The sequence below is a fragment of the Thamnophis elegans genome, chromosome 10, assembly GCF_009769535.1.
Source record: "Thamnophis elegans isolate rThaEle1 chromosome 10, rThaEle1.pri, whole genome shotgun sequence".
NCBI classification, from domain to species: Eukaryota; Metazoa; Chordata; class Lepidosauria; order Squamata; family Colubridae; genus Thamnophis; species Thamnophis elegans.
The window spans coordinates 9,223,951-9,236,991 of NC_045550.1; the positions used below are offsets into that span (position 1 = coordinate 9,223,951).

The following is a 13,041-nucleotide window of genomic DNA, read 5'->3' on the forward strand; positions in this document are numbered from 1 at the left end:
GTGACCGGATATGAAGATGCCGACGACACTTGTCAGAACTACCTTAAATTTCCTCACACACAGCACTGGCATGCATAAGAATAGGATGTAAACTTGTTTTTTAAAAGGCATCTTTGGTTTGCGTTAAAACAACTTCAACACACGCAATGTTCTGATTGCACCACAAACGCAGTAGTCATCCTTATCTTTCACAGAGGCACTGAGTTTTATAAATATGAGCATGATAGTGTAGAATAATCATATCCAAGGACCAGTGGTGGGTTTCAAAAATTTTTGGAACCTCTTCTGTAAATGTGGCCTGCTTTCCAGGTCCACTGGTGGAACCTCTTCTAACCGGTTTGATAGATTTGACGAACCGGTTCTACCGAATAGGTGCAAACTGGTAGGAACCCACCTCTGCTTTCAGCCATGCACACCCAGTGTTTCATTTATGTAAATATTTCTGTGATTAATACAGTTTCGAACTCAAAATTAGATCAGCTGTAATATTTCAGTTGCATTGGTATATGGAACTTAAAGTTAAGACTGTATCAAACTTAATACAAAGTTTGGGGAAATCCCCCCTCCTCTTTCTTTATTTTTCTTCTTTATTTGAGGGCAAGAAGTAAGGTCACTAAAACAATCAAATCCTGATGTGCGTAAATGAAACATGAGGCCTGCTGACTTTCTAAGAACACATTAAATAATGTTCTCCAAGGTTTCATTTTTGTACTGTAGACAATTGTAATATTTTTTGGGAAGGTGGAATTATGTTAAAGAAGTGTTAGGCTTGTTGTTTTTCTAACCAAAGAAGGATAAGTGTTATGAAATTGTATCTTATTTATAAAAGATGGGAAATTTTATACATTATTTCCACCGCTGTAAAAATAGTAATGTATAACTTACACCTCAACTTCCACTCTGTTTTTATACCATCTACTTCTACAGCTGATGAAGCAGAACATTAGAAAGGTAAAACATGAATCATAAGTGTGAAATTTGGAAGGATGCTGTTTTATTTCTGGTATTTGTTCCAAGCCAACAGTAGAAGTAGATCTAGGAGGTCTTCTCGTGTATCATTTCATGCAGGAATCGTCCGATTTGACTCCTGTTTTGAACCTAGAGGAAGTTCTTATTTAGCAACTGCCAATTTAGAGGCTGTTCACAGTCATTACAATGATGAAAAAAGTAACTTTATGATCCTTGCAGGCCTGAAGTAAAATCCTAAGCACAGCCAGAGTTAGTAGTGATCGTTTTGCTTATTGATCAAATGTCAGCCTCAATTATAATTGTTAAAGGATAGTTTCCTGACTGGTTTCTGGTTTGATCCCTCATCCTTAAATGGTTTTGATTTTCTCTAACACCCCGCCCCCATTGTATTCTACAGATATTATTAAAACTACTTTGTGATTAGGACATCATGTTGATAGGCAGGATATACATGTTTAAAATACATTAAGAAAGGCAGAAACGTTGCAAAGAAGAATGAAATGTTTTGTGCAGCATCTTTTAATGCTTCCTTAGTCCTTTCTCTAAACAAATTCAGTCTGTCCTGGAAGCCAACAGATACAAAACACATTATTACATTACGTACGAAACAGCAGGATCTGTTCTTGTTTTCCATTCCCTACTCCTGCCTTCTTTCCTGAGATTTCACACTCAATGCTTATGGCCTTTAGGATTTGCCTTTGAATCCTTGAGGGCAAGAACTGAGCTTAATTTTTAATAGAGATTCTTTCAAGTAGTCAGTGCCCGGCATGAAATTCTGCTTCCACGGAGTTAAGACCTAAACACAATTCCACATATAGCTGTGAAATCATTTAAAAACAAGCTTTGCAAGGGGCACAAGTTAAAGAAGACAGCTGCTTTGTACTGCAATGCTATTGCTGTATCAGCAAATATATTCCCGGGAGGCATTTGTGACGGGCCTGCCATATGAAAGATTTCATTGTTTGGCAGCGCTGTTGCTTGCTATATAAACTCGGTATTCTACTTTTGAGGAACCCCACCAAAGATTGTACGACGTTTGGCATTTGGACACTATTTAAATTTTTCTGTTAAATACTTGTACCATTAATAACTTAAATACTTAAATATTTTTATAGCGCGCCACTATCAGAGTTTTAGAAAAACTAGGAAGGAATCTTTTATTGTGAGTAAGAATGTTACAATTTCATCTTTATCTTATGAGGTGTACCTCTTAGTCCAAAGTTTTAAGGATAATTGTTTCCATAAAAAAAAATCCCTGGTAAATTTACATACATACATACATACATACATACATACACACACACACACACACACACACACACACACACACATATATACTCCTGGAAACACCAAACCTGAAGTAGTCTGAAGCCGCCTGAAGATGACGAATGAGACTTCGTCGAAACGTCGCCAAGACATCTCCAATTCTACGCGGGAGAAAACCCGAACAACTAGAGACCTACATACTAGCACCCGCGAAAACCTCAGAAAACATATATATACATATATATACACACATTAGCAGTTAGCTTCCTCCCATAATTGGGGCTTACCAGGGGTTTGTAAAAATCTAATAGATACCTTTCACCCTGGCTTCGCTGATAACTGATAAGAGCCTGTGGCCTAATGGCTAAGATGTCTGCCTAGTATGTAATATAGCCCAGGTTCAAATCCCAGTAAGGGTATGGCTAGCTGACGAGAGCTAAATAGCTTGAAATAGATCTATACTAGTCTCCCTTTATTTATTTATCAGCACAAATAAATAATATATATATTATATGGAATTATTTTCTTTCCAATGAACAAGAATGTCCTCATGTTGTTTTGACTATAGATGACAACAATTGAGCCCCAAATTTTTGTTGCTAAGCAAGGAAAGAAGCAAGGAAAGAAAGAAAAGAAAAAAGAAAGAAAGAAAGAGAGAGAGAGAGAGAGAGATAGAGAGAGAGAAAGAAAGAAAGAAAGAATTTTAGATTCAAAAGAGCCAGTTTGGTGTTGCCCCAAAAAAGTTTCTTGGAAGAAAACCAACATAGATCATGTTGTGACACTAGATGGGTGTGAATAATCTATTCCTTTTACTCTGGGTACCAAGACTTTGTAGCTCCAAACCACAGAATGATGTCATGTGTTTTGAAATTTGCAAAACCATATGTTGGCCTGATAATACCACAAAGAAGTAATAATAATAATATTTGTTTTTCATAATAATAGCAGTCGGCTGTGAACTTAGAAGATTGTATTGTACAGTAAGTTAGGGCATGTAATGACTTTTGTGCAGCTGTCTTGGGAAAGCAGTTTAAGATTCTTAGAAAAGATTTTTCTAAACTGACATCTTTTAAATCGTAAAAAATGAATTCTTATTTTTGAGCATTTTGATCCTTGTTACATTTTGTCTATGTGCGTCTATGTGTATGTGTGTGTTTATAAAATATTTTGGCACATTTCTAGCAGTTCTAACTGTTAAACTCAACTTTAAGTCAATTTTATGCTTGTAATACTTACATTCTAATTTGTAATTAATATTGATAGAACATTTTTCTCCATTTTCAATAATCCAAATGATCTAAATATAAATTTAAGAAATAAATAAAATAATAGAATGCTAATAATCTCCAATTAATATTTATAAACATCACTGTATTGAAGTGATGTATCAAGGTTTATAACTAAAAAATAACAAGAAATAGAAAAAAGAAAAGGTTTCCGTAAAATGATGTCTTCTAGATCTGAAACTGAAACATGCAGAATTCTATGAGAATTATTCCAGATTGAATAAAGCTACCATGGACTATACAGATAATTTTGTTTTACTATGATAGATTTGAAATGATACTATACTTGTCTACTCTATACTCAGCAATAATGTTGATTACCATTAAGTGATTACCATCTTATTTAGCTTAGAACTATTAACATATTAACATTAGTCTTCCTTCCTTCCTTCCTTCCTTCAATCCATCCATTCATCCATCCATCCATCCATCCATCCATCATTTTGCATGTTGTATTGATGCATTTATCTCAATGTCTGCATTGATTTCAAATGTAGAATATAAGTTAAATACTACTTAATGCATATTAAAATCTTCAATTTTTATTTAATAAGTGGTAAATACAATATCTCACTGGTAAAGGGCATTAAATCAAGTCTCGGTCACTTAAAAAGTGGTAATTGATGAATTTTGCTATAAAACTTTGCTCTATATTTCCTTGTGAAATTTCATTCTTTGCTCCTTTAAGGATAATGTTTCAATAGTCGTCCAGCTGTAATTTTTAAAATCTTCTTGAAAGTATAGCTTTTGCTCTGTTTGGTTGTGATATTAAGCCAGCCAAAAGTTGTCTCATGTTCACCCACACTTATTTTGGCGACATTGATTAATTCTGCATCTTTATATGCTTATATTCTGTCTTTTGTATCTCTCCCCCACCCATCCCTCTCTTGATAGAACGATCACCACACAGGCCTATCCTCCAAGCTGGTCTACCAGCCAATACCTCTGCAGTTGTTGGGAGCGATGCTGAGTTTGTCTGCAAAGTTTATAGTGATGCCCAGCCTCATATCCAATGGATAAAACACGTAGAAAAGAATGGAAGCAAATATGGACCAGATGGACTACCACATTTGGAAGTTTTAAAGGTAAGTTTACTATTATTATCATTATTGTACATTTTTGAGACAATAAGTGATTATTTTACAAATGTTATTGTGAAATGGAACTAAGGGATCAAATTCATTTGAATAAACTAGAACTTTTTCATTTTTCCTGTGCGAAAATGAGCTGGCACTCACGGGAGTTACTGTCCGATGTCATCAGGTGACAATACTGTCCATTCTTGACAGAAAGAAAAGCAAACATTTGTTTGGCAATTTGTTCTCTACACAACACTCTTTTTCAACCTCAGCAACTTTAAGACGTATGGACAGACATATTGGCTAGGGAATTTTGGAAGTTGAAAGTCCACACAACTTAAAGTTGTCGAGGTTGAGAAACACTGCTCTAGAAATCCTTTTATTTACTAGCAAAATGATTCATTTTTCAGATTTTATTATTTATTAAGAGAATTGTCATATACTTTTCTTAATATTACTTACGATGGATTATTATTTTTTGCAAAGAATATACAAATAAATAAAGAAAACTATGCTCTGCTTTTAATATTCAAGCCTAGGGGAACACTAAGTGGCCTGGAATGGTTATATTTGATGCCAAAGAATGTTGGCTGTGCTGGTTTTACTGAATGTCAGTGATGCTGAAGTGTCAATTTTTCACCACCTTGTTATGAAACTTCTACTGGGCAATGAACTTTCAAGTTGGCAGCCACTGATTTCCTTACAAAATATTGTTCTGCTATGAAATAATAAGAGCCTGGAATCTAAGGAGTTGGCACCACTCAACAGTTGGTCTACTCAGGAGTTTTTCCATTCTATTCTTGTTTTTTTAAAATAACATAAAATAACTATATTATTTATCTACTCATATGCTGTTTGAAGACATCTTCAGTATTTTGGTGGCGGGACCATGGTGGTGTCTACATTTGGGGTAGCAGTTACATTCTTCTCCTGTGTTATTGGTCTATTCTAGCATTCGGGGATAAATAGTTCCAATGCTGAAGTGCTGAAACTGTACAATGTGACAGAGGAGGATGCTGGAGAATATATTTGTAAGGTCTCCAATTATATAGGGGAGGCCAACCAGTCTGCCTGGCTTGTGGTTCAGCCAGATAAAGGTAAAAAAATGTCTGTTCAAGAAAGGTGGATGTAGAAGCTGGAAAAAGTGGTGCTTTGGGATTCTTCAGGCAACTTCTAGGATAACTCTATGACCTTGGTGCATTTATAATCCTGTCTTGAAGATGCAACTGGTTTTACTCCAGTAGCCATGGAAAAATTCCCACAAACAGTATACATGACTTTTTAATTAGCTGCTTCTGTATTTTTCTTTCAAGCATTCAAATATATTTGTCTATATATCTTTCTCAGTATACTCCGAAGGACTTTAACCTCTGACTTTCCCTTAGTTTCATTCTTCACTTTATGTCTAGCACACCCCAATAGTCACAGAGACCATATGTCCTTTATTTTAAAGGGACAGAACTTTGTTTCAGGAAGCAGCCCTTCAGATTTCTTTCATTATTTATTTTCTTGGTTTTGCTCTTGGAATTTTTCTTTGTAAAGCAACATTATAGACACAAACCTATTTTATCCTCATGAATCTCATACATATTTCCCATTTTTTCAGGTTTGTCCTTTCTCTTTTCTAAGAATATGTGGTGACCAGTGGTGGGTTTGTTGGAACCTACTCTGTGGGTGTTGCCTCCTTTGTGGGAGTGGCTTGCCACCCATGTGACCAGATGGGAGTGGCTTGCCGCCCATGTGACCAGATATAAAATTATGAATTAGTATTTAGGTCGGTCCAAGTAGCTATTCAGAAACTCTGGCATTGAAGCATGCAAGTCTTAAAGCTGTCAAGTTACAAGATCCTTGCCAGTGGTGGGTTTCAAAAATTTTTGGAACCTCTTCTGTAGGAGTGGCCTGCTTTCCGGGTCCACTGGTGGAACCTCTTTTAACCAGTTCGGTAGATTTGACGAACCGGTTCTACCGAATAGGTGCGAACTGGTAGGAACCCACCTCTGGTGGTGACTATAGCTATACCATTAGTCACAACTAGTATTTGGGATAAACTTAAGAAAAGTAATCTTGTGGGTAGCATATTTTGGACTTTTTCTCCGTGGTATCAGACCAAATCTGAATTCCTGTAGATTCAGTTCAGAATAAACTATTTTCCTGGAAATCTAGTGCTGATTACCGTATATACTCGAGTATAGGCCGACCCGAATATAAGCCGAGGCACCTAATTTTACCACAAAAAACTGGAAAAGTTATTGACTCGAGTATAAGCCTAGGGTGGGAAATGCAGCAGCTACCGGTAAATTTCAAAAATAAAAATAGATACCAATAATGTTTTTGAATATTTATTTCAAAGAAAAACAGTAAACTAGCGGTGTATTCAATGAAATACTTCACTCACCTCATGATGCTGATGTCCCGCTGTGATGATGATGTCCCGTGCAGCCGCGGGAGCGATGTCCCGCCTCCTATGACACACGGCACAGTGATTCCTATCATTGGATCACTGTACCAGAGGAGGTGGGACATCGCTATGTGGCTGCTTGCCATAACAAGGAGGAGGTGGGACATCGTTGCAGAGCGGCAGGAGGGGGAGGAAGGGGAATCGTAAGACAGCCCTGCATTACATTAGAACGTGAGGAGGGGGGATGGTGCGGTGCGCGCTGCGCGGCAAACTGACACAGAGGGAGGGGAAACTCACAGGGGCACTGGGCCATTCACGAGTGTCACCCAGCGGCATGGCCCCGCCCCTTTTTCTCCTCCATTTCGGGCAAATTTTTCACTGACTCGAGTATAAGCCGAGGCGGCTTTTTTCAGCCCAAAAAGTGGGCTGAAAAACTAGGCTTATACTCGAGTATATACAGTATATTCTTTATTATCACATTATTTAAATACTTGAGCTGCACAAAGCTATATATTATCATGTGGCTCTTGTTAATAAAGTGACAGTCTTGGTAGCTATGTAAAAGCATTCTGCTCTGATGGTCAATGAACATGAATCCTCTATTGTTAATTCCATTGTTTGTGTGCACAATGGAACAGTAAAGCTACCATGTAGATTGTTTTAGAACATTGTTTAATTTGAGATTCTTTATTTTGCCCTTTGAACAATCCTATTGTTTACCTTGAAATGTTGAACAATAGAGTAGATTTAGTATGAAAAATGGCCTTGTATCTCACTGTACTTGGTGTCCACACCAATAAGATCATTTTAGGGAGCACTGATCTGTACATGTTTACTATAATAGTGTCAAGTTTTTCTGACCTGCTCCCGACAGAAACAGAAACTTTGAAAAATAATGGATGTAGTGTAGGCACACCAAACAATCTTAGATTGACTTCTCATCTCTATTTGACACATAGTTGTTCTGTTTTCTGTTATCTACTACCATAACATTTCATGATTTTGCCTGAGAGGTCTTTTTAAAAATAAGTCTTTAACCTCTATCAAAATTATAATGAACATACTTCCTTTTTTATCTCTTAGTTTTCAACTCTTCCATCTATGTCTCTGATATTCCTCTTTAATTTGAAGGAGAATCTTTTTTTAAAAAAAAGATTTTTCTTTTGTGGATTTTACGTTTCTGTGCCATTTTTAAAAACTCAAAACAGTTTGTGGTCGGATTTTTCCATGTTTGTTTGACTGCATGCATATTTAGGTGGTGAGTATAGGTTTGGTGAAGGGTATTCATGATTTATTCCTCTCTAAGGTGCGCTGGGATCTGTTGGTAATTGCCTTTTGGTTGAGGATTTGTGGATGGGATCTCCCCCACGGCGGTGAAATTTTGCTTCTCCGGAAGTGCCACGTTCCCGTGGTCCCATTTCCCATCCACAACAATTTCCTAAAATGTCTAGCTTTTCTCTTGCCTTCATTTTTCTCCTAGGCTGCCGGTGTAAACACCACGGACAAAGAAATTGAGGTTCTCTATATACGGAATGTAACTTTTGAGGATGCTGGGGAATATACATGCTTGGCGGGTAATTCTATTGGGATATCCTTTCATTCTGCATGGTTGACCGTCCTGCCAGGTATATACTGCTATCTTCCATGGTTTTCTTCCTTTTCCTGCTTCATTGTTGATTGCTACTAAATAACATGGCTTCTGTCTCAATAAGGGCTTTTCAAAGACTGTCCAAAATTATAGACTGGGATGGTTTTGGAATTCATTTGAATAATTCGAACCGTTTTACCCAAATTCCCATTTAAAAAAAAGGAAGAATACTTTAAAAAATCATCAACTTTTCCAGTTTATGTTTCTCTGGGAAGGTTAGACTTTAAAAGCAAATCAGAGGGGGAATTTGAGGGAGCGCTTTTGAAAAGCTATTAATGCCAACAAATTGGGATATATGTCCATGAGAATTTGCCGTACAGAAGAGGGAATACAGAAGCGGTGTTTCTCTAACTTTACAATCAATTTGGTGTACTCTTTAATTGCTGCATGCTCCAGGCAAATGGGCTACTCCTGGTAGTCCTCAACTTAAGTCCAAAATTTATGTTGTTAAGTGAATTTGTTCCATTTTATGACTTTTCTTAAGTTAAGTGAATAATTGCAGTTGTTAAATTAGAAACATGGTTGTTAAGTAAATCTGGGTTCTCCATTGACTTTGTCAGAAGGTCATAAAATGACTCCTTAACACTGCAACCGTCATAAATATGAGTCAGTTGTCAAATATAAATGACATGACCATTGGGCTACTTCAGTGGTCATAAGTATGAAAAAAGTCTCTTTTCAGTGCCATTGAATGGCCACTAAATGAACTGTTGTAAGTTGAGGACTATCTATAATTTGCTTGTTTGCAAAATGTGTCTTGTCTTGCTTGCGATGATGTTGCTTCTGTTTTGAGCAGAAGTGCACCGTGATTTGCTTTTCTAGCTGAAAATGTCAATTAGAAAATAGTGGACATCTAGATGAATAAAAACTGCTTGCTTTGTAACCCTTTAACCTATTTCCGTACGCTGTTATTGTTAGAGAAATGTACCTTAAGTTGTTGAAAGTTGCAGTTAATAATTTGCCTCTCTGTGTGTTTGTGTCTTTTCTGTTTAAAGTTTTATATAAAGATTCCTGCATGTATGTATTGCTAAAGCATATAGTTTATACTTGTGCTGTACATGGCTGTAGATTTTTCTCAAGGTTTCCAAAGTTTTTCTTTCCTGTTAATGTAAGAAAACCCACATTACTATATTTTTAACTTATTACCTTTTGAAGCTCCAAGCTACATCCATCAATAAACAGGTGGTTATGATTTAAATGGCTGTTGCTTCTGTTTACTAATTTACTTCCCTATTTACAATTGCTAAAGCACAACTTAATCAATTTATGTGAAGGAGTATTAACATCACATGATATGGAAGATTAGCTTTTATACTGACCAATTATACTTGTTGAATTACTACTGTTTTAATACTGAAATAAAACGATTAGGTACACATAACATAAACTGATATTCCTAATAGTGCTTTTTTCACAGATGCAAATAAAAAGTGAGGAAAAAAAAGATATCCCAAAAGTTATAAACCCAAAAGTCACTGCAGGCTAGGATACTGTTTGCCATAATTATTTTAATCTTGCATAATTTATTTTAATCACATGGATGTCAGCAAATCATTACACTACCCAAAACAATTGGATATAAAATTGGTCATCCCCTAGAAGTGTAGCTATGATCGCTGGGAATATTTAAAGTTTGCTATTCAACACATCTCAAATATACCTGTTTGGAAAATGTTGATCTGCAAAATAAACATGGGTAGATGGTAACTATAAACTAGAATTGTAATTGTCCAGTGCCACTTTACGACTAGATCTAATATGAGCACAATATCCCCTTGATAAGCTTACTTATATACCGTACTTGCCTACCTAGATATGTGAGTTTATGCTGAAGCTAATTTGTATCTAGGCATAATTCAAAGATTGAATTATGGAAGGAAGTGCTGAAATCATTTTTTTGAAATTGTCAATCATTACAAATATAAAAGCTTTAAACTTCCTGCATTTGTTACTAGGGCAAATATATCCAACTAATTAGGCTACCATTTTCACGGTATAGTCTTATCATTATTCAGGTAGGACAGTAGATAGTTCTTGTAATAATTATAGAAAATAGAAGCCTTGGGGAGAAAAGTTACGTTTTTTTTAAAAAAAGTAATTATTAAAAATAATTTGTTTCCTGTTGGCCTTAAAAAGACCTATATTAGATTTCATGAGTTGCTCTGCCAAAATGTTTGGATATAAGAGTTTTAGGTGCTCTTAACATCCTCTGAAAGGTGGCTCAGTGGCTAAGATACTGAACTTGTCGATCAGAAAGGTCAGCAGTTTGATGGTTCGAATCCCTAGCACTGCGTAACAGAGTGCGCTCCCGTTACTTGTCCCAGCTTCTGCCAACCTAGCAATTCGAAAGCATGTAAAATTGCAAGTAAAAGAATAGGGACAACTTTTGGTGGAAAGGTAACAGCATTCTGTGCGCCTTCAGTGTTTAATCATGCCGGCCACATGATCAAGGAGACATCTTTGGACAGTGCTGGCTCTTCGGCTTTGAAACGGAGATGAGCATCGCCCCCTAGAGTCGGGAACCACTAGCACATAAGTGCAAGGGGAACCTTACCTTTACCTTAACATCCTCTTAAATGTCATTAAAGTGAATAACATTGCTCTAAGACATTGGATGGCAATGCTTTAATAGCTAGTTTTCGAAGGATCTAAAACGTACATCTCGGTTCCTTCTGACGTTAAATGCCCTGATCCTATGCTTATCTCTTAGAAATATATATCACCTTGTTCACTGGACTTACTCCCATATGAGATAGATAGGAAGATAAAATTGATGAATGTTTGGTATTTAACAAAATTTGGCAGTATTCATGAATGAGAAAACCTAATCGAAAATACTTGATGTATTTAGTTCCCGCCAACTTCAGTAGAAGTACAGAAGTCCAAGGTAGCTGATGACTAATCTTTGTTATGCTTTGTTCTCTCATAAGCCTTGCTTTTCCACTAGCTTTCAGTTCTTGTTTGGCTTTCCTTGTATGTTCAGGTGGCCCACAGAGTTAACTACAACGTTCCTTAAAATTATTTTACTAAACCTGTCATTTGCTGCAGGCCAAGTTCTGGGAGTTTGGGATAAATGTTGATTCATCTGGAATGAATTATGTGCCTGTTTTCCTATCTAAGGAACCTTGGCTTTAAAAAAAAGAAAAATAGAGTAAGAAGAAAAAGGTGATCACTCGCATAATTCCAATAATATGTAGTCTTACTTTCAAAGATAAATAGGCTGGCTAATAACCCCGACAGTGATCATATTCACAAGTTACCTTGAAAGAGTCATTTAATAAAGAAAAAGTAGATTCAGTCACATTCTAAAATATTAGATGTGCTAAGCACTAAAACATTAAAATATCCTCTCCTTTAACTATGAAAATATTAGGCATTTGGTGTCTTATAAACTTGGTTCAGCAATACAGGTAGTTCTCGACTGACGACCACAATTGAGCCCAAAATTTATGTTGTTAAGTGAGATGTTTGTTAAGTGAGTTTTGCCACATTTTATGACCTTTCTTACCTCAGTTGTTAAGTGAATCACTTTGGTTGTTAAGCTAGTAACAAATGAATCTGGCTTCCCCGTTGTTTTTGCTTCTCAGAAGGTCGCAAAAGGTGATCATGTGACCTTGGGACACAGCAACGGTCATAAATATGAGCCAGTTACCAAGCATCTGAATGTTGATCACGTGATTGTGGGGATGCTTCATAGGTCGTAGCTTTGAAAAATGGTTATAAGTCACTCTTTAAGAGCCAAGGTGGCGCAGTGGTTAAATGCAGCACTGCAGGCTACTTCAGCTGACTGCAGTTCAGCAGTTCGGCTGTTCAAATCCCACTAGGCTCAAGGTTGACTCAGCCTTCCATCCTTCCGAGGTGGGTAAAATGAGGACCCGGATTGTTGTTGGGGGCAATATGCTGACTCTGTAAACCGCTTAGAGAGGGCTGAAAGCCCTATGAAGCGGTATATAAGTCTAACTATTGCTATTGCTTTCCAATGCTGTCGTAACTTTGGTCACTGAATGAACCGTTGTAAGTTGAGGACTACCTGTACTTGCGGTCCACCTATGTACTTGTTCTTTTCTCTTCAGCTTGATGTTTTTCTGCCTCCTAATTTGTTGTCCCACCTGTTCCCCCTTCACACCTGCACTGTAGCTTCAGTCACAAACAAACCTTACCCAACATATCCAGACTACGTTGAGATTTCCATCTACTGCTCGGGAGTCTTCATCATTATTTGTATGGTGGTGGCCGTTTTCGTGTGTCGCATGAGATCTACAACCAAGAAATCAGACTTCAGCAGTCAACCTGCGGTACACAAACTGACAAAGCGCATTCCTTTGCGCAGACAGGTAACAGAAAGTAGATAAAGAGTTACAAAAACCTATTTCCCTTCCCTTAAGCCAGCAGATC

The 13,041-nt window shown here is 36.9% G+C and overlaps 1 protein-coding gene across 1 annotated transcript in view; it reads left to right on the forward strand.

Annotated features, from left to right (window-relative positions):
- The window catches only part of FGFR2 (fibroblast growth factor receptor 2), a 101,484-nt gene that overhangs the window by 54,111 nt on the left and 34,332 nt on the right, over nt 1-13,041 (forward strand). The window contains exons 4-6 of the mRNA XM_032224940.1: nt 4,416-4,606; nt 5,553-5,697; nt 12,784-12,986. Coding sequence (XP_032080831.1) covers nt 4,416-4,606; nt 5,553-5,697; nt 12,784-12,986 — 539 coding nt within the window. The remainder of the gene's footprint in view (nt 1-4,415; nt 4,607-5,552; nt 5,698-12,783; nt 12,987-13,041) is intronic.